This window comes from Tachyglossus aculeatus, chromosome 16, assembly GCF_015852505.1.
Source record: "Tachyglossus aculeatus isolate mTacAcu1 chromosome 16, mTacAcu1.pri, whole genome shotgun sequence".
Taxonomy (NCBI): Eukaryota; Metazoa; Chordata; class Mammalia; order Monotremata; family Tachyglossidae; genus Tachyglossus; species Tachyglossus aculeatus.
The window spans coordinates 49,299,318-49,322,004 of record NC_052081.1 but is presented as its reverse complement, the minus strand read 5'-3'; the positions used below and the strand labels follow the sequence as shown (position 1 = coordinate 49,322,004).

The following is a 22,687-nucleotide window of genomic DNA, read 5'->3' as shown; positions in this document are numbered from 1 at the left end:
GCTGCAGCTAGCGCTTAGAACAGTGCTTTGCACGTAGTAAGCGCTTAATAAATGCCATTATTATTATTATTATTATTATTATTATTATTATTATTAATTATGGCAGGGTCCGGTCCCCAGAGCTGTTGCCTCTGACACTGGCAACAGCTGCTCTTCGGAGGCCGGGCATAGGCGGGGACACAAAGCCTCCCACCGCAGCCAATCAGCTCACAGAACCGGAGGCCCCGCCCACTCTCTGACCTTCGACACGACGCGCCAGCCAATGGGCGTCCAGAGGAGCGCGGAACTCTGGGAGTTGTAGTTCGGCCGGGGGGGAAGAAGGGGGCCCAAACTTTCGCCAGAGGGATTGCGGAGTAACTTACAGCCCTCGATCGTCACTTCCCCCCGCGTGATGAAATGGGACTTTCTGGAGTTGGGACTCTCAATCAGTCGTATTTATTGAGCGCTTACTGTGTGCAGAGCACTGTACTAAGCGCTTGGGAAATCCAAGTTGGCAACATATAGAGATGGTCCCTGCCCAACAGTGGGCTCACAGTCTAGAAGGGGGAGACAGAGAACAAAACATACCGTGCACTCAATCAATCAATCAATCAGTCGTATTTATTGAGCGCTTACTGTGTGCACAGCACTGTACTAAGCGCTTGGGATGTCCAACTTGGCAACATATAGAGACAGTCCCTACCCAACAGTGGGCAATCAATCGTGTTTATTGAGCGCTTACTGTGTTGCCAACTTGTGCTTCCCAAGCGCTTAGTACAGTGCCCTGCACACAGTAAGAGCTCAATAAATACGATGGATTGATTGCAGAGCACTGTACTAAGCGCTTGGGAAGTCCAAGTTGGCAACATCTAGAGAGGGTCCCTGCCCAACAGTGGGCTCACAGTCTAGAAGGGGGAGACAGAGAACATAACATACCGTGCACTCAATCAATCAATCAATCAATCAATCAGTCGTATTTATTGAGCGCTTACTGTGTGCAGAGCACTGTACTAAGCGCTTAGGATGTCCAACTTGGCAACAGATAGAGACAGTCCCTACCCAACAGTGGGCAATCAATCGTGCTTATTGAGCGCTTACTGTGTTGCCAACTTGTGCTTCCCAAGCGCTTAGTACAGTGCCCTGCACACAGTAAGCGCTCAATAAATACGATGGATTGATTGCAGAGCACTGTAGTAAGCGCTTGGGAAGTCCACGTTGGCAACATCTAGAGATGGTCCCTGCCCAACAGTGGGCTCACAGTCTAGAAGGGGGAGACAGAGAACATAACATACCGTGCACTCAATCAATCAATCAATCAATCAGGCGTATTTATTGAGCGCTTACTGTGTGCAGAGCACTGTACTAAGCGCTTGGGAAGTCCAAGTTGGCAACATATAGAGACGGTCCCTGCCCAACAGTGGGCTCACAGTCTAGAAGGAGGAGACAGAACAAAACCAAACATTAACAAAATAAAATAAATACTATTTATTATTTATTTTACTTTTCATATTTATTGAGCGCTTACTGTGTGCAGAGCAGTGTACTGAGCGCTTGGGAAGTCCAAGTTGGCAACATATAGAGACGGTCCCTGCCCAACAGTGAGCTCACAGTCTAGAAGGGGGAGACAGACAACAAACATACCGTGCACTCCCCTGCGTTGGAATAAGCTCCCAGAGAAAACAGTCGTTGTCTTCATTCATTCATTCTTTATTTTTTATTTTTCGTGTTTATTGAGCGCTTACTGTGTGCAGAGCACTGTACTAAGCGCTTGGGAAGTCCAAGTTGGCGACATATAGAGACGGTCCCTGCCCGACAGTGGGCTCACAGTCTAGAAGGTGGAGACAGAGAACGAAACCAAACATATTAACAAAATAAAATAAATAGAATAGATATGTACAAGTAAAATAAATAAATAAATAAATAGAGTAATGAATATGTACAAACATAATATGTGCACTCTCCTGCGTTGGAATAAGCTCCCAGAGAAAACCGTCCTTGTCTTCATTCATTCATTTTTTTTTATTTTTTATTTTTCGTGTTTATTGAGCGCTTACTGTTTGCAGAGCACTGTACTAAGCGCTTGGGAAGTACAAATTGGCAACATATAGAGACGGTCCCTGCCCAAAAGTGGGCTCACAGTGTAGAAGGGGAAGACAGACAACAAAACATACCGTACACTCAATCAATCAATCAATCAATCGTATTTATTGAGCACTTACTGTGTGCAGAGCACCGTACTAAGCGCTTGGGAAGTCCAAGTTGGCAACATATAGAGACGGTCCCTGCCCAACAGTGGGCTCACAGTCTAGAAGGAGGAGACAGAGAACAAAACCAAACATATTAACAGAATAAAAAAAATAGAATAGATATGTACAAGTAAAATAAATAAATAAATAAATAGAGTAATAAATATGTACAAACATAATATGTGCACTCTCCTGCGTTGGAATAAGCTCCCAGAGAAATCCGTCCTTGTCTTCATTCATTCATTCTTTTTTTATTTTTTTATTTTTCGTGTTTATTGAGCACTTACTGTGTGCAGAGCACTGTACTAAGCACTTGGGAAGTCCAAGTTGGCAACATAGAGAGACGGTCCCTGCCCAACAGTGGGCTCACAGTCTAGAAGGAGGAGACAGAGAACAAAACCAAACATATTAACAGAATAAAAAAAATAGAATAGATATGTACAAGTAAAATAAATAAATAAATAAATAGAGTAATAAATATGTACAAACATAATATGTGCACTCTCCTGCGTTGGAATAAGCTCCCAGAGAAATCCGTCCTTGTCTTCATTCATTCATTCTTTTTTTATTTTTTTATTTTTCGTGTTTATTGAGCACTTACTGTGTGCAGAGCACTGTACTAAGCGCTTGGGAAGTCCAAGTTGGCAACATATAGAGATGGTCCCTACCCAACAGTGGGCTCACAGTCTAGAAGGGGGAGACGGAGAACAAAACCAAACATATTAACAAAATAAAATAAATAGAATAGATATGTACAAGTAAAATAAATAGAGTAATAAATATGTACAAACATAATATGTGCACTCTCCTGCGTTGGAATAAGCTCCCAGAGAAAACCGTCCCTGTCTTCATTCATTCATTCTTTTTTTATTGTTTATTTTTCGTGTTTATTGAGCGCTTACTGTTTGCAGAGCACTGTACTAAGCGCTTGGGAAGTACAAGTTGGCAACATATAGAGACGGTCCCTGCCCAACAGTGGGCTCACAGTCTAGAAGGGGGAGACAGAGAAAAAACAAAACAAACCGTGCACTCCCCTGCGTTGGAATAAGTTCCAAGAGAAAACCGTCCTTGTCTTCATTCATTCATTCTTTATTTTTTATTTTTCGTGTTTATTGAGCACTTACTGTGTGCAGAGCACTGTACTAAGCGCTTGGGAAGTCCAAGTTGGCAACATCTGGAGACAGTCCCTACCCAACAGTGAGCTCACAGTCTAGAAGTGGGAGACAGAGAATCAATCAATCAATCAATCGTATTTATTGAGCGCTTACTGAGTGCAGAGCACTGTACTAAGCGCTTGGGAAGTACAAGATGGCAACATATACAGTCCCTACCCAACAGTGGGCTCACAGTCTAAAAGGGGGAGGCAGAGAACAAAACATACCGTGCACTCCCCTGCGTTGGATTAAGCTCCCAGAGAAAACCGTCCTTGTCTTCATTCATTCATTCTTTATTTTTTATTTTTCGTGTTTATTGAGCGCTTGCTGTGTGCAGAGCACTGTACTAAGCGCTTGGGAAGTACAAGTACAAGTATAGAGACGGTCCCTACCCAACAGTGGGCTTACAGTCTAGAAGGGGGAGACAGAGAACAAAACATATTAACAAAATAAAATAAATAGAATAAATATGTACAAATAAAATAGAGTAATAATTCAATTGTATTGAGCACTTACTGTGTGCAGAGCACTGTACTAAGCGCTTGGCACTGTAATAATAATAATAATTATTATTATTATGGCATTTGTTAAGCGCTTACTATGTGCAAAGCATTGTTCTAAGCACTGGGGAGGTTACAAGGTGATTGGGTTGTCCCACAGAGGGCTTACAGTCTTTATCTCCATTTTGCAGATGAGGGAACTGAGGCACAGAGAATCAATCAATCAATCAATCGTATTTATTGAGCGCTTACTGTGTGCAGAGCACTGTACTAGGCGCTTGGGAAGTACAAGTTGGCAACGTATAGAGACGGTCCCTACCCAACAGTGGGCTTACAGTCTAGAAGGGGGAGACAGAGAACAAAACATATTAACAAAATAAAATAAATAGAATAAATATGTACAAATAAAATAGAGTAATAATTCAATTGTATTTATTGAGCACTGACTGTGTGCAGAGCACTGTACTAAGCGCTTGGCACTGTAATAATAATAATTATTATTATGGCATTTGTTAAGCACTTACTATGTGCAAAGCATTGTTCTAAGCACTGGGGAGGTTACAAGGTGATCGGGTTGTTCCACAGAGGGCTTACAGTCTTTATCCCCATTTTACAGATGAGGGAACTGAGGCACAGAGAATCAATCAATCCATCAATCGTATTTATTGAGCGCTTACTGTGTGCAGAGCACTGTACTAGGCGCTTGGGAAGTACAAGTTGGCAACGTATAGAGACGGTCCCTACCCAACAGTGGGCTTACAGTCTAGAAGGGGGAGACAGAGAACAAAACATATTAACAAAATAAAATAAATAGAATAAATATGTACAAATAAAATAGAGTAATAATTCAATTGTATTTATTGAGCACTGACTGTGTGCAGAGCACTGTACTAAGCGCTTGGCACTGTAATAATAATAATTATTATTATGGCATTTGTTAAGCACTTACTATGTGCAAAGCATTGTTCTAAGCACTGGGGAGGTTACAAGGTGATCGGGTTGTTCCACAGAGGGCTTACAGTCTTTATCCCCATTTTACAGATGAGGGAACTGAGGCACAGAGAATCAATCAATCCATCAATCGTATTTATTGAGCGCTTACTGTGTGCAGAGCACTGGACTAAGCACAAGTTGGCAACATAAGTGACTTGCCCAAAGTCACGCAGCTGACAGCGGGCAGAGCCGGGATTTGAACCCACGACCTCTGACTCCAAAGCCCAAGCTCTTTCCACTGAGCCACGCTGCTTCTAAGCGCTTGTCTTCTAGTCTTCTTGTCTTCTAGTAGGTTCCGGAGAAACCTGAGGAAAGTGCGGCGGCATGAGGGAATCTTGTGGAAAAACACGGGCCTCTGCCCGGACAATTCCGGGCAACTAAAAACCTGTCTGAGTTTTAGGACTCTCTGGAAGGAGATTTTCCTGGAAAAAGTCCGAACTTCCTGTGCCTAAACCCTTAGGCCAGAAAGTTCTTTCGGTCCAATTATCTCCTGCTGGAATTTCAATCTGCTGCTTCTCCTGCCTTCACAAGAGAAATGGTTTGCGGTGTGCCTCCACCCTCTTCTTCAGCCCATTACCTGAAGAAAGGGAATATAAGATTTCCGCTTTTTCCTCTTGTGGCTTGATGATATGAAATTCAGATTTAGGAGGAGGAAGAATAAACCTGACTAAAATGCCCAGGAAAGGCTTGTGACTGCTTTTGCAGGATAAAGCGGGGCTAAGGGCTGACTCTTGACTCACTGTAAGCCCTCAATAAGCATAATTGATTGTTGGTTAAGAACTGATGGAATTCCAAAGTCAAAGTGTGTACCTATTACGTACTTCATTGTTTAAGCACATATTTATTCACCTACGCATATTTCTTTTTCCTCCTATTTGTAAAATATTTAAGGTGTCTCCTTTGTGAGATTTTTAAGTTCAAGGGCAAAGATTGGGTCCACTAACTTCATTGTATTTTCTTAAATGCTGCACACTCCCCTCCCCCTCGTCCCCCTCTCCATCCCCCCATCTTACCTCCTTCCCTTCCCCACAGCATCTGTATATATGTTTGTACATACTTATTACTCTATTTATTTATTTATTTTACTTGTACATATCTATTCTATTTATTTTATTTTGTTAGTATGTTTGGTTTTGTTCTCTGTCTCCCCCTTTTAGACTGTGAGCCCACTGTTGGGTAGGGACTGTCTCTATATGTTGCCAATTTGTACTTCCCAAGCGCTTAGTACAGTGCTCTGCACACAGTAAGCGCTCAATAAATACGATTGATGACGATGATGATGATGCACATAGTAGGTGTTCAATAAAACCATTGCTTCCTCTCTGCAAAGCACTAAACTAAGCAATGGGATTGATAGATAGATTGATAGTCTTCTTCTAGACTGTGAGCCCACTGTTGGGTAGGGACCGTCTCTATATGTTGCCAACTTGTACTTCCCAAGCGCTTAGTGCAGTGCTCTGCATACAGTAAGCGCTCAATAAATACAATTGATTGATTGATTGATACAACATAAGCAAATTGGACATAGTCCCAGGTCCACCTAATGCTCAGAGTCTGAGAGAGAAGCAGCGTGGCGCAGTGGAAAAGAGCACGGGCTTTGGAGTCAGAGGTCAATCAATCAATCAATCAATCAATCATATTTATTGAGCGCTTACTGTGTGCAGAGCACTGTACTAAGCGCTTGGGAAGTACAAGTTGGCAACATACAGAGACAGTCCCTACCCAACAGTGGGCTCACAGTCTACAAGGGGGAGACAGAGAACAAAACCAAACATACTAACAAAATAAAATAAATTCATGGGTTCAAATCCCAGCTCTGCCAATTGTCAGCTGTGTGACTTTGGGCAAGTCACTTAACTTCTCCGGGCCTCAGTTCCCTCATCTGTAAAATGGGGATTAAGACTGTGAGCCGCCTGAGGGACAACCTGATCACCTTGTAACCTCCCCTGCACTTACAAGAGTGCTTTGTTGACGCGATGTGATTTCTGCCCAGTGCTCTTATTACTCTATTTATTTATTTAACTTGTACATATCTATTCTATTTATTTTGTTAGTATGTTTGGTTTTGTTCTCTGTCTCCCCCTTTTAGACTGTGAGCCCACTGTTGGGTAGGGACTGTCTCTAGATGTTGCCAATTTGTACTTCCCAAGCGCTTAGTCCAGTGCTCTGCACATAGTAAGCGCTCAATAAATACGATTGATGATGATAATAATAATAAATAATAATATTGGCATTTGTTAAGCGCTTACTATGTGCAAAGCCCTGTTCTAAGCGCTTGGGGGATACAAAGTGATCAGGTTGTCCCACGTGGGGCTCACAGTCTTAATCCCCATTTTACAGATGAGGCAACTGAGGCTCAGAGAAGTTAAGTGACTTGCCCAAGGTTACACAGCGGACATGCGGCGGAGCCGGGACTCGAACCCATGACCTCTGACTCCAAAGCCCGTGCTCTTTCCACCGAGCCACGCTGCTTCTCTGATGATGATGCTTTGCACATAGTAAGCGCTTAATAAATGCCATCATCCTTATTCTTATTAAGAGGGAGGGAGGCAAGGAATTGAATTCTTATTACGGCTGAGGAAGCTGAAGCACGGAGAAGCCCAAGGTCGCCCGGCAGGCAAGAGGTAGAGGCAGGATTAGAAGGGAGGTCTTGCCTCCCAGGCGAGGGCTGTTTCCGCTAGGCCCTGCTGCTTCTCCAATCAATCGCTTGCCAAGAGAAAAACAAAATCAGCTTTTTTCTTACCCTTGTTTCGGCAGGGTGGATTAGGTCGGGGACTCTTTCAACCCGGGCCAAGGAGAGCCAAACCGACCACCTGCGCTCAAAGTCCGAGACACGCCCCAACTTGTCGGGCCGTGCGGACCGGAGGAGGCTGGCAGTGCCCACCTGCAGGCTCGGCCTTGCGGGAAAAACGGGCCCAAGCGACATTCCCTGGCACCAGGGGTGGGTTGCCACCCTTAAAGGAAGTCTAAGGATTCCTGGAACCCCCGCAGAGGGTTGGGAGGCCTGGGATCAATCAATCAATCAATCGTATTTATTGAGCACTTACTGTGTGAAGACCACCGGACTAAGCGCTTGGGAAGTACAAGCTGGCAACATATAGAGACAGTCCCTACCCAACAGTGGGCTCACGGTCTAGAAGGGGGAGACAGAGGACAAAACCAGACATACTAACAAAATAAAATAAATAGGATAGATAGGTACAAGTAAAATAGAGTAATAAATATGTACAGACATATATACATATATGCAGGTGCTGTGGGGAAGGGAAGGAGGTAAGACTGTATATATGTACCTGTATATATGCACCTGTATATATGTATATATGGTTGTACATATCTATTACTCTATTTATTTATTTATTTATTTTACTTGTACATTTCTATCCTATTTATTTTATTTTGTTGGTATGTTTGATTCTGTTCTCTGTCTCCCCCTTTTAGACTGTGAGCCCACTGTTGGGTAGGGACTGTCTCTACGTGTTGCCAATTTGTACTTCCCAAGCGCTTAGTACAGTGCTCTGCACATAGTAAGCGCTCAATAAATACGATCGATTGATTGATTGATTGATTGACTGGGATGTAACCAGTCTGGACTTCACACCTATAGGAATCCAGGGGTGTTTGAATGTTGGGGTTCCCTGGGGGAGGGTGGGTGGGATCGTACACCCCTGCCACTAGCTATGGGGAAAGCAGTTTCAGGCCCCCAGCCAGAGACCTGCATCTGCCCAAGGGCATCAACATCAAACCTCCTCTAGTCATTGCCTGGACCTCCCTCCCATCTGCAACCGACTCCCTAGGAGATGTGCGCTCTGCACACAATAAGCAGCGTGGCTCCATGGAAGGAGCACGGGCTTGGTAGCCAGAGGTCATGTGTTCCAATCCCGGCTCCGCCACTTCTCGGCCGTGTGACTTTGGCCAAGTCACTTCTCTGCGCCTGTGACCTCATCTGTAAAATGGGGATGAAGAGTGTGAGCCCCCCGTGGGACAATCTGATCACCTTGTATCCCCCCCAGCGCTTAGAACAGTGCTTTGCACATAGTAAGCGCTTAGTACAGTGCTCTGCACACAGTAAGCGCTCAATAAATACGATTGATTGATTAACAAATACCGTTATTATTATTATTATTCATAAGTACTCAATACGATAGAATGAATGAATGGAAGCAGTGGGCAGGACAAAGGGGATGTCCTAGTACTAAGAGCAGGGGAATGAGGGGGAACAAATTTTGCATGGGTGTAGCCAGGGTGCTTTTTTTAATGCCTTTTCCTGCTTTCTCAAACCACGATTATCCCAGTGGATTATTACTACTTTTATTTTTCCTCCTTGGCCTCTTCAGCCTTCAAAGCCAGCAAGACTTTTGGAGAGGGAAACACTTCTGGTTTCTAGAGTGTCTTTCTTCCCTTCTCTTCCTACCAACCTCATGAGACAGGATAATTTTCCCCAGTTTACAGGTGACCCTCCAAGGCCCAGAAAGGCTAAGGAGCTTACCCAAGGCCCACAGAAGTCCATGGAAAAGCTGGGATTTGAACCCAGGCATGTTTCCGGACTTCCAGACCACCAAAGGCCAGCCCCCGGATAGGTGACCTGCCACTTCTGGTCAATCAATCCCTCTCCATCCCCCCCCTCCTTACCTCCTTCCCTTCCCCACAGCACCTGTATATATGTATGTACATATTTATTACTCTATTTTACTTGTACATATCTATTCTATTTATTTTATTTTGTTAATATGTTTGGTTTTGTTCATTCATTCAATTGTACTTATTGAGTGCTTACTGTGTACAGAGCACCGTACTAAGCTCTTGGAAAGTACAATTAGTAGTCCAGTGGCTCTAGATGGTGAGCCCACTGTTGGGTAGGGACCGTCTCTATATGTTGCCAACTTGTACTTCCCAAGCGCTTAGTCCAGTGCTCTGCACACAGTAAGCGCTCAATACAATTGATTGATTTAATAATAATAATAATAATGGCATTTATTAAGCGCTTACTATGTGCAGAGCACTGTTCTAAGTGCTGGGGAGATTACAAGGTGATCAGGCTGTCCCACGGGGGGCTCACAGTCTTCACCCCCATTTTCCAGATGAGGTAACTGAGGCCCAGAGAAGTGACTTGCCCAAAGTCACCCAGCTGACAATTGGCAGAGCCGGGGATTTGAACCCATGACCTCTGACTCCAAAGCCCGGGCTCTTTCCACTGAGCCATGCTGCTTCTGCTGCTGCTTATTGAGAACTTACTGTGTGCAGAGCACTGTACTGAGCACTTGGGAGAGTAGCTTCCAGCATGCAGCCCCCCACCACCCCGCAAATATGGAGCTGAGTCCCCGGGCCCACAATCAAATCAGCAAGGCAGCTGGTTCACCCATCAGTTTATTACCACAGTGGGATGCAGCGGAACAAAAAGTAGAACAGAGAACGTCAAGCTTGAGGCAAGTCAGCACCGGGCACGCGCCGGTCCCTGATTAATAGGGGGACCGCGACCAGTGAGCCCCTGGCCCTCGAGGGCCACAACTCAGTCATCATTACGGAGCTTCTTAATCTTGTGCTTATGGCGCTCGATCTCTTTCTGCAGGCGCTCGATTTCCATCTTGTGGTGAGAGATCTCCTCCTCGTGGTGTTTCTTCAAGGCGGCCAGCTGCTCCTGGCCTTTCTCCCTACAAGGACACCACCCCCGGGGGGCTGATTGCTTACGAAATTCCGGCCAGTGGGGCCACGATTCCGACCCCTCACTGCCGGCTCCCCACCGGGGACCCTGGGTCGCCCTGAATGGGCCACCCCAGAATAATGATGATGATGGCATTTATTAAGCGCTTATTACGTGCAAAGCACTGGGGAGGTTACAAGGTGATCAGGTTGTCCCACGGGGGGCTCACGGTCTTCATCCCCATTTTGCAGATGAGGTAACTAAGGCACAGAGAAGATAAGCACCGTGCGCGGCTGCGGAAAGATCCTGCCCAACGGGCCCGCGCTCAACATGCACCTCGTCAAGAGCCACCGCCTCCAGGTCCGTCCGACCGACGGACGGACGGACGGAGCCAGGGACACAGGGGCCTCCCCCAGACCCAGAGCCTCTGCCCTCCAACCCACAGTCTCCCATCCCGTCATCCCCCCATCCCGTCATCCCCCATCCCGTCATCCCCTCATCCCGTCATCTCCTCATCCCATCATCTCTCCATCTCCCAATCCCCCATCCCTTCATCCCTCCATCTTTCATCCCTCCATCTCCCCATCCCTTCGTCTCCCAATCCTCCATCCCTCCATCCCACCTCTCCATCCCTTCATCTCTCCATCCGCTCAGTGGAAAGAGCGCGGGCTTGGGAGGCAGAGGTCATGGGTTTGAATCCCACCTCCCCCACATGTCTGTAGGGCCTGTCTCTGTATGCTGCCAACTTGTACTTCCCAAGCGCTTAGTACAGTGCTCTGCACACAGTACGTGCTCAATAAATACGATTGATGATGATGATAAGCGACTTGCCCAGAGTCACACAGCGGACAAGGTTGGAGCCGGGCAGCCCATGGCTAGGGCTGGGCTGGCTTCTGGGGGCGGGTAACAGATGGGAATGCCGGGGTTGGGGAGGGTGGGCCCTCCTGTTGCCCCTACCCGGTCTTCTTGACTGCAGCCCAATTAAGGAGTTCCACGGCAGCCTCTTCCTTGCGCATCCGTGCAGCACACTGTCCGCACACGGAGCCAGTCTCCTCCGGAGTTGCCACTCCCTAGGCCTTCCGAAACTTGCCCTACCCATCCCCGCCCTCAGAGATGGGCGGCTGTCGTCGGAGACGTAGTCGGGACTGGGATGTCACACCTTATTCCGCCCGGGCCTGAACCGGAGCGGGCCTCTTCCCGGACCGGAGGTCAATTCGGGATCGGGCCAGCCCGGGGTGGCGGAGGGAGGGGGAGAGAGACAGTAAAAGGGAAGGCCTTCTACCCCTGGCCCTGCCCAAGCAATACTAGAGAAGCAGCGTGGCTCAGTGGAAGCAGTACGGGCTTTGGAGTCAGGGGTCACGGGTTCAAATCCCAACTCCGCCACATGTCCGCTGTGTGACCTTGGGCAACTTCTCTGAGCCTCATCTGTAAAAGGGGGATTAAGACTGTGAGCCCCGCATGGGACAACTTGATCACCTTGTATCCCCCCCCACCAGCGCTTAGAACAGTGCTCTGCACATAGTAAGCGCTTAACAAATGCCATCATTATTATTATTATTATTACTACCCCGTGCCCTGGTGTGGCCCCACCTGTGGGCGGACGCGGTGGTAAGGTGGGGGAGAGGAGTACAGTGTAAGGAGTGTAAGGAGTGAGCGCTTAGTACAGTGCTCTGCACACAGTAAGTGCTCAATAAATACGATTGATTGATTGATTGAGGAGGGAGGAAAAGGGTCATCTCCACGGAGGGGAAGTAGTTGGGGGGCCTTTCGGCCTCGGGCAACAGCGTGAGAAGCAGCGTGGCTCAGTGGAAATGAGCACGGGCTTTGGAGTCGGAGGTCATCCCCACCCCGCCCCGTCTTACCTCCTTCCCTTCCCCACAGCACCTGTATATATGCATATATGTTTGTACATATTTATTACTCTATTTATTTTACTTGTACATATCTATTCTATTTATTTTATTTTGTTAATATGCTTGGTTTTGTTCTCTGTCTCCCCCTTCTAGACTGTGAGCCCACTGTTGGGTAGGGACTGTCTCTATATGTTGCCAACTTGGACTTCCCAAGCGCTTAGTACAGTGCTCTGCACACAGTAAGCGCTCAATAAATACGATTGATTGATTGATTCAAATCCTGGCTCTGCCAGTTGCCAGCTGTGTGACTTTGGGCAAGTCGCTTAACTTCTCTGTGCCCCAGTTACCTCATCTGTAAAATGGGGATTAAGACTGTGAGCCCCCCGTGGGACGACCTGCTCACCTCGTAACCTCCCCAGCGCTTAGAACAGTGCTTTGCACATAGTAAGTGCTTAATAAATGCCATCATCATCAGGCTCCCAGGTTGTTCGAGGCCCGAGGGGGTGAGAGGATCAATCAATCAATCGTATTTATTGAGCGCTTATGGTGTGCAGAGCACTGTACTAAGTGCTTGGGAAGTGCAATCAATCAATCGTATTTATTGAGCGCTTACTGTGTGCAGAGCACTGTACTAAGCGCTTGGGAAGTACAAGTTGGCAACATATAGAGATGGTCCCTACCCAACAGTGGGCTCACAGTCTAGAAGGGGGAGACAGAGAACAAAACCAAACATATTAACAAAATGAAATAAACAGAATAGATATGTACAAGTAAAATAGAGTAATAAATATGTACAAACATCGTGGCTCAGTGGAACGAGCATGGACTTTGGAGTCAGAGGTCATGGGTTCTAATCCCAGCTCCACCACTTGTCAGCTGTGTGACTTTGGGAAAGTCACTTCACTTCTCTGGGTCTCAGTTACCTCATCTGTAAAATGGGGACGAAGACTGTGAGCCCCACATGGGACCACCTGATTACGTTGTATCCCCCCAGTGCTTAGAACAGTGCTTTGCACATAGTAAGCACTCTTATTATTATTATTATTATTATTATACATCAATCAATCAATCAATCATATTTATTGAGCACTGTGTGCAGAGCACTGTACTAAGCACTTGGGAAGTCCAAGTTGGCATCATATAGAGACGGTCCCTACCCAACAGTGGGATCACAGTCTAGAAGGGGGAGACAGAGAACAAAACCAAACATACTAAAAAAATAAAATAAATAGAATAGATATGTACAAGTAAGATAAATAAATAAATAGAGTAATAAATATGTAAAAACATATATACATATATACAGGTGCTGTGGGGAAGGGAAGGAGGTAAGATGGGGGGGATGGAGAGGGGGGCGAGGGGGAGAGGAAGGAAGGGGCTCAGTCTGTGAGCCCAACAGCGAGCTCACAGTCTAGAAGGGGGAGACAGAGAACAAAACCAAACATACTAACAAAATAAAATAAATAGAACAGATATGTACAAGATAAATAAATAGAGTAATAAATATGTACAAACATGTATACATATATACAGGTGCTGTGGGGGAGGGAAGGAGGTAAGACGGGGGGGATGGAGAGGGGGACGAGGAGGCTCAGTCTGGGACGGCCTCCTGGATCAATCAATCGTATTTATTGAGCGCTTACTGTGTGCAGAGCACTGGACTAAGCGCTTGGGAAGTACATTCCCTGTCCTCACCTGAAGTAGCGCTCCTCCTCTGCCGCCTGCTTCTTGCCGAAAGCGCCGCCCGCTTCCCGGATGGAGCCGCCGCCGCCCCCGCCTTTCCCGGCCCCTTTGCCCAGCTCCCCGAGCTGCAGGGAGAATCAATCAATCAATCAATTGCATTTATTGAGCGCTTACTGTGTGCAGAGCACTGGACTAAGCGCTTGGGAAGTCCAAGTTGGCAACATATAGACGGCCCCTACCCAACAATCAATCGTATTTATTGAGCGCTTACTGTGTGCAGAGCACCGCACTAAGCGCTTGGGAAGTCCAAGTTGGCAACATCTAGAGACAGTCCCTACCCAACAATCAATCAGTCAATCAATCAATCAATCGTATTTATTGAGCGCTTACTATGTGCAGAGCACTGTACTAAGCGCTTGGGAAGTACAAATTGGCATCACATAGAGACAGTCCCTACCCAACAGTGGGCTCACAGTCTAAAAGGGGGAGACAGAGAACAGAACCAAACATACCAACAAAATAAAGTAAGTAGGATAGAAATGTACAAGTAAAATAAATAAATAAATAAATAGAGTAATAAATATGTACAACCATATATACATATATACAGGTGCTGTGGGGAAGGGAAGGAGGTAAGACGGGGGGATGGAGAGGGGGATGAGGGGGAGAGGAAAGAAGGGGCTCAGTCTGGGAAGGCCTCCTGGAGGAGGTGAGCTCTCAGCCGGGCCTTGAAGGGAGGAAGAGAGCTAGCTTGGCGGATGGGCAGAGGGATTGGGGGCATTCCAGGCCCGGGGGGATGACGTGGGCCGGGGGTCGATGGCGGGACAGGCGAGAGCGAGGTACAGTGAGGAGATTAGTGGTGGAGGAGCGGAGGGTGCGGGCTGGGCTGGAGAAGGACAGAAGGGAGGGGAGGTAGGAGGGGGCGAGGTGATGGATGGACAGCCTGGAAGCCCAGGGTGAGGAGTTTCTGCCTGATGCGCAGATTGATCGGTAGCCATTGGAGATTTTTGAGGAGGGGAGTGATATGCCCAGAGCGTTTCTGGACAAAGATAATCCGGGCAGCAGCATGAAGTATGGATTGAAGTGGAGAGAGACACGAGGATGGGAGATCAGAGAGGAGGCTGGTGCAGTAGTCCGGACGGGATAGGATGAGAGCTTGAACGAGCAGGGTAGCGGTTTGGATGGAGAGGAAAGGGCGGATCTTGGCAATGTTGCGGAGCTGAGACCGGCAGGTTTTGGTGACGGCTTGGATGTGAGGGGTGAATGAGAGAGCAGAGTCGAGGATGACACCAATACGACACCAGTCGTATTTATTGGGCGCTTACTGTGTGCAGAGCACCGCACTGAGCGCTTGGGAAGTCCAAGTTGGCAACATCTAGAAACGGTCCCTACCCAACAGCGGGCTCACAGTCTAAAAGGGGGAGACAATCAATCAATCAATCGTATTTATTGCGCGCTCACTGTGTGCAGAGCACTGTACTAAGCGCTTGGGAAGTCCAAGTTGGCAACATATAGGGACAGTCCCTACCCAACAGTGGGCTCACAGTCTAAAAGGGGGAGCCAGAGAACAAAACCAAACATACTAACAAAACAAAATAAAGAGAATAGATAGGTACAAGTAAAATAAATAGAGTAACAAATATGTACAAACATATATACTTGTGCATAGATAAGCACAAGTAAAATAGAGTAATAAATATGTACAAACATATATACTCGTCCCCCTCTCCATCCCCCCCGTCATACCTCCTTCAATCAATCAATCAATCAATCGTATTTATTGAGCGCTTACTATGTGCAGAGCACTGTACTAAGCGCTTGGGAAGTACAAACTGGCATCACATAGAGACAGTCCCTACCCAACAGTGGGCTCACAGTCTAGAAGGGGGAGACAGAAGGGCTCTTCCCTTCCCCACAGCACCTGTATATATGTTTGTGCATATTTATTACTCTATCTATAAATTATCTTACCTGTCCATATCCATTCTATTTATTTTATTTTGTTAGTATGTTTGGTTTTGTGTATATATATACAATATATATACAAAATACAATACAATATACAATACATATTATATATATACAATATATACACAACACATATTATATATATACAATATATATATTTTTAGACTGTGAGCCCACTGCTCACAGTCTAAAAATATATATATTGTATATATATAATATGGGTAGGGACTGTCTCTATATGTTACCAACTTGGACTTCCCAAGCGCTTAGTCCAGTGCTCTGCACACAGTAGGCGCTCAATAAATACGATTGATGATATATACAATATACAATACAATAGATATTCTATATTTATATATATATATTTATACAGGAGAACGGGGAGGGACAGGCCAAGTCAGGGCCGGGGTTCACCGAGGCCTGAGGGACAGGATGGGGGTCGCCACCCTACCTGTCCGGCGTCGTTGCCATAGCCACGGGCCTGCAGGGCCCTGATGCCACACACCCCCAGCCGAACGGCCGCCATTGCTGGGCCTCCACAGGCGCGCGCCGCCGACCCCGCCCCAGCGCGCGCGCCGCCTCAGGCCCGCAGCCAATCACCGCCGCCGGGGGGCGGGGCCAGACGAGCAACAACCAATCGCCGCGAAGAAGGAGGAGGGCGGGGCCACGGCCGGGCGCCCCCCCGCTCAAGGGTACCGTATGCTAGCACAAGGGCGACGGATGTGCGCATGCGCCGTGACCGCCGTCCAGAAGGGCCCTCCCCGTTTTCCCGGCATGCCTTGCCTCGGGCGTGAGGCGGAGGGCGTCGGGGAATGACGGGGCTGAAAGATTTTGTTTTTAAACCGTGCTTCTTAATAATAATAATAATAATAATGATAGCATTTAGTAAGCGCTTAGTACAGTGCTCTGCACACAGCAAGCGCTCAATAAATACGATTGATTGATTAAGTGCTTACTATGGGCAAAGCACTGTTCAAGGCCCTTCCCTTCAAGGCCCTACTGAGAGCTCACCTCCTCCAGGAGGCCTTCCCACACTGAGCCCCTTCCTTCCTCTCATCATCGTCAATCGTATTTATTGAGCGCTTACTGTGTGCAGAGCACTGTACTAAGCGCTTGGGAAGTACAAGTTGGCAACATATAGAGACAGGCCCTACCCGACAGTGGGCTCACAGTCTATAAGTGTCCCCTCGTCCCCCTCTCCATCCCCCCCATCTTACCTCATTCATTCATTCAATCATATTTATTGAGCGCTTACTGTGTGCAGAGCACTGTACTAAGCGCTTGGGAAGTACAAGTTGGCAACATATAGAGACGGTCCCTACCCAACAATGGGCTCACAGTCTAGAGGGGGGAGACAGGCAACAAAACAAAACATGTGGACAGGTATCAAGTCATCAGAATAAATAGAAATAAAGCTAGATGCATATCATTAACAAAATGAATAGTAAAAATGTACAAGTAAAATAGAGTAATAAATCTGTACAAACATATATACAGGTGCTGTGGGGAGGGGAAGGAGGTAGGTTTGGGGGCGTGAGGAGGAGGAGAGGAAACAGGGGGCTCAGTCTGGGAAGGCCTCTTGTTAAGTGCTTACTATGTGCCAAGCACTATTCTAAGTGCTGGGTAAATACAAGTTAATCAGGTTGGACACAGTCCCTGTCCCACATGAGGCTCAAACTCTTCCCATCTTACAGATAAGGTAATCGAGGCCCGGAGAAGTGAAATGACAAGTCACACAGTAGACATGGTGGAGCGACATTAGAACTCAGGTCCTTCTGAGTCCCAGGCCTGTATTCTAGCCATTAAGCCATGCTCCTTCTCAGAAGTCAAACCAGGATTCTGGTACAGAATTTGGGCAGCACTGCCCAAGTATCTAAATGTAGGCAAGGAGGTAGAAAATTGAATAGAGAAGACTAATAGATACTTTGGGAGCCTGTTGGATAAAAAGTAGGGGCAGCATGGCATAAGACTTTAGACTAAGCCAAAGGTCTTCAGAGATGGAGGGCTGTCCAGTTTTCTCTGGACTTTCAACTCTTCTCTGGACTTTCGACTCTTGTTGAAAGATCTGAACCCCAACTAAGCTCCACAAACAACGACCTGCCCAGGTCCATTTGTAACACTGTTGGGCCATAATCAATCAATCAATCAATCAATCGTATTTATTGAGCGCTTACTATGTGCAGAGCACTGTACTAAGCGCTTGGGAAGTACAAATTGGCAACACATAGAGACAGTCCCTACCCAACAGTGGGCTCACAGTCTAAAAGGGGGAGACAGAGAACAGAACCAAACATACCAACAAAATAAAATAAATAGGATAGAAATGTACAAGTAAGATAAATAAATAAATAGACTAATAAATATGTACAACCATATATACATATATACAGGTGTATATACATGTATACTCAATGTCAAGTGGCAAGACAGGATCAGTCAGTCTTCTAGAGTTGAAGCTGGTGATATAGAAGGAGTGAGAGTAGGGTACCCAGGGAGCACCTGTATATATGTATATATGTTTGTACATATTTATTACTCTATTTATTTTACTTGTACATATCTATTCTATTTATTTTATTTTGTTAGTATGTTTGGTTTTGTTCTCTGTCTCCCCCTTTTAGACTGTGAGCCCACTGTTGGCTAGGGACTGTCTCTATATGTTGCCAATTAGTACTTCCCAAGCGCTTAGTCCAGTGCTCTGCACACAGTAAGCGCTCAATAAATATGATTGATGATGATGGAGTGCTGAAATGGGATGTCAGCAGCAGAGGGACCAACAACCCTTCAAGGGTGTGGTGCAGCACAGCCTCAGTTGCTGCGACGTGACAGCTGAAGTTGGGAGATAACTGTGGCAGGCAGACCAGCCTGGTGGGAGGTAATCAGGAAAGGAGTGGTTCTTGACGGATGGGAGCTTTGAGGGGATCGTGGGGCAGTGACAAAGCTGAAGACAGTGTCAACTGCAGCAAATGGCAACATATCCCACAGGAGAATCAATTAATCATATTTATGGAGCACTTACTGTGTGCTGCACACAGTAAGCGCTCAGTAAATACGATTGATTGATTGATTGCAGATCACTGTACTAAGCACTTTGGAGGGTACAGTATAACAGAGTTGGTAGACAAGTTCCCTGTCCACAATGAGCCTGCGGTCTAGAAAAGGCCCAAACTCTTCCATAACCGTGGGAGAATCTCACCAGAGTGACGCCTCCTTCACCGAAGGAATAAACCTTCCCAGCTAAACACCCACATCCAGAATTCCTGTCCCTGCCCTCTAAGGAGGTCAAGCATTGTCCAATACTTGGCCTTCTCTTATTTTATTTTGTTAGTATGTTTGGTTTTGTCTCCCCCTTTTAGACTGTGAGCCCACTGTTGGGTAGGGACTGTCTCTAGATGTTGCCAATTTGTACTTCCCAAGTGCTTAGTACAGTGCTCTGCACACAGTAAGCGCTCAATAAATACGATTGATTGATTGATTCTCAAGGGGGCTGTAGAAAAGCAGACAGGCGTGCCTGACTGTCTATGGTTCTGGTGATAGGACAGGGAGAATCACTCAGTGTTGTTTTTGCAGAAGGTGCAAAACCTTTGCACTCTCTCATCTGAGCCCTCAAGTCACAAACGCCTCTCCTTTCTCTCTTCCCACTTACATAAGTACTTAGTACAGCGCTTAGTACAGTGCTCTGCACACAGTAAGCGCTCAGTAAATACGATTGATGATGATAACTGTGGCATTTGCTAAGCACTTACTATGTGTCAGACACTATAGTAAGCACTGGGATAGAGAGAAGATAATCGGCTCCCATGTGGGGCTCACAATCTAAGCAGGAAGAAGAACAGGTATTAATAATAATAACAGTGGTATTTGTTTAGAGCTAATTTTGTGCCACGCACCGTACTAAGCACTGGGGTGGATACAAGCAAATAGGGTTGGACACAGTCCTTGTCCCACATGGGGTTCCCAGTCTCAATCCCCATTTTACAAATGAGGTAACTGAGGCACAGAGAAGTGAAGTGACTTGCCCAGGGTCACACAGCAGACAAGTGGCAGAGCTGGGATTAGAACCCATGAACTTCTGATTCCCAGTTCCATGCTCTATCCCTATTCCATGCTGCTTCTTCATTTTGCAGATGAGGGAACTGAAGCACAAAAAATTTAAGTGACTTACCCAAAGTCATAAAACAAGTAAGTGGAGCCCCACGTGGGACAACCTGATTGCCTTGTATCCCCCCCAGTGCTTAAAACAGTGCTTTGCACATAGTAAGCGCTTAACAAATGCCATCATTATCATTATTATTATTAACTTCTCTGTGCCTCAATTCCCTCATCTGTAAAATGGGGATGAAGACTGCGAACCCCATGTGGGACAACCTGATCGCCTTGTGTCATTCATTCATTCATTCATTCAATAGCATTTATTGAGCACTTACTGTGTGCAGAGCATTGTACTAAGCGCTTGGGAAGTACAAGTTGGCAACATGCAGAGACGGTCCCTACCCAACAGTGGGCTCACAGTCTGTAATACAGAGATAGGACGTGAACCATCAGTTCCCTCATCTGTAAAATGGGGATGAAGACTGCGAGCCCCACGTGGGACAACCGACCTTTGTGTCCCCCCCAGCGCTTAGAACAGTACTTTGCACATAGTAAGCGCTTAACAAATGCCATCATTATTATTATTATTTTCTCTGTGCCTCAGTTCCCTCATCTGTAAAATGGGGATGAAGACTGCGAGCCCCACGTGCGACAACCTGATCACCTTGTGTCATTCATTCATTCAATAGCATTTATTGAGTGCTTACTGCGTGCAGAGCACTGGACTAAGCACTTGTGAAGTACAAGTTGGCAACATACAGAGATGGTCCCTACCCAACAGTGGGCTCACAGTCTAGAGGGAGGAGACGGACAACAAAACATTCATTCAGCGCTTAGAACAGTGCTTTGCACATAGTAAGTGCTTAACAAACACCATCATTATTATTATTATTATTATTATAAGAGATGCCATCAATATTATTATTATTATTATTAACTTCTCTGTGCCTCAGTTCCCTCATCTGTAAAATGGGGATAAAGACTGCGAGCCCCACGTGGGACAACCTGATTGCCTTGTATCCCCCCCAGCGCTTAGAACAGTGCTTGGCACATAGTAAGCGCTTAACAAATGCCATCATTGTTATTATTATTATTAACTTCTCTGCCTCAGTTCCCTCATCTGTAAAATGGGGCTGAAGACTGCGAGCCCCACGTGGGACAACCTGATCGCTTTGTGTCATTCATTCATTCATTCATTCAATAGCATTTATTGAGCGCTTACTGTGTGCAGAGCACTGTACTAAGCGCTTGCGAAGTCCAAGTTGGCAACATACAGAGACGGTCAATCAATCAATCAATCGTATTCATTGAGCACTTACTGTGTGCATAGCACTGTACTAAGCGCTTGGGAAGTACAAGTTGGCAACATCTAGAGACAGTCCCTACCCAACAGCGGGTTCAGAGTCTAGACGGGGGAGACAGACAACAAAACATTCATTCAGCGCTTAGAACAGTGCTTTGCACATAGTAGGCGCTTAACAAACAGCATCATTATTATTATTATTATTATTAAGAGATGCCGTCATTATTATTATTATGCCCCCCCATGGGACAACCTGATCACCTTGTAACCTCCCCAGCGCCTAGAACAGTGCTTTGCACATAGTAAGCACTTAACAAACACCATTATTATTATTATTATTATTATGCCCCCCCCATGGGCCAACCCGATCACCTTGTAACCTCCCCAGCGCTTAGAACAGTGCTTTGCACATAGTAAGTGCTTAACAAACACCATCATTATTATTATTATTATTATTATTATTAAGAGATGCCGTCATTATTATTGTTATGCCCCCCCATGGGCCAACCTGATCACCTTGTAACCTCCCCAGTGCTTAGAACAGTGCTTTGCACAGAGTAAGCACTTAACAAACATCATCATTATTATTATTATTATTATTATTATTAAGAGATGCCATCACTATTATTATTATGCCCCCCCAAGGGACAACCTGATCACCTTGTAACCTCCCCAGCGCTTAGAACAGTGCTTTGCACAGAGTAAGCGCTTAACAAACACCATTATTATTATTATTAAGAGATGTCGTCATTATTATTATTATTATGCCCCCCCACGGGCCAACCTGATCACCTTGTAACCTCCCCAGCGCTTAGAACAGTGCTTTGCACATAGTAAGCGCTTAACAAACACCATCATTATTATTATTATTATCATGATTAAGAGATGCCGTCATTATTATTATTATGCCCCCCCCATGGGCCAACCTGATCACCTTGTAACCTCCCCAGCGCTTAGAACTGTGCTTTGCACAGAGTAAGCGCTTAACAAACACCATCATCATCATTATTATTATTATTATTAAGAGATGCCGTCATTATTATTATTATGCCCCCCCATGGGCCAACCTGATCACCTTGTAACCTCCCCAGCGCTTAGAACAGTGCTTTGCACATAGTAAGCGCTTAACAAACACCATCATTATTATTATTATTATTAAGAGATGCTGTCATTATTATTATTATGCCCCCCCACGGGACAACCTGATCACCTTGTAACCTCCCCAGCGCTTAGAACAGTGCTTTGCACATAGTAAGCGCTTAACAAACACCATCA

The 22,687-nt window shown here is 46.0% G+C and overlaps 1 protein-coding gene across 1 annotated transcript; it reads right to left on the bottom strand.

Moving 5' to 3' along the window:
• Positions 1 to 10,223: 10,223 nt before the first annotated feature.
• Positions 10,224 to 16,574, bottom strand: ATP5IF1 (ATP synthase inhibitory factor subunit 1). The gene is made up of 3 exons (XM_038758233.1): positions 16,469 to 16,574; positions 14,062 to 14,174; positions 10,224 to 10,523 (listed from the first exon to the last, which is right to left on the bottom strand). Exons 1-3 carry the CDS (start codon positions 16,541 to 16,543, stop codon positions 10,382 to 10,384), a joined length of 330 nt encoding a protein of 109 aa, XP_038614161.1. The 5' UTR covers positions 16,544 to 16,574; the 3' UTR covers positions 10,224 to 10,381.
• Positions 16,575 to 22,687: the final 6,113 nt, after the last annotated feature.

Bases quoted from the DNA above. Each gene is read 5' to 3' on its own strand.
- ATP5IF1 (XM_038758233.1), bottom strand. From the start codon at position 16,543: ATGGCGGCCGTTCGGCTGGGGGTGTGTGGCATCAGGGCCCTGCAGGCC. The intron at 14,175-16,468 runs GTAGGGTGGCGA...TTCTCCCTGCAG, and splicing joins ATGGCAACGACGCCGGACAG to CTCGGGGAGCTGGGCAAAGG. The intron at 10,524-14,061 runs GTGAGGACAGGG...GTGTCCTTGTAG, and splicing joins GAGGAGGAGCGCTACTTCAG to GGAGAAAGGCCAGGAGCAGC.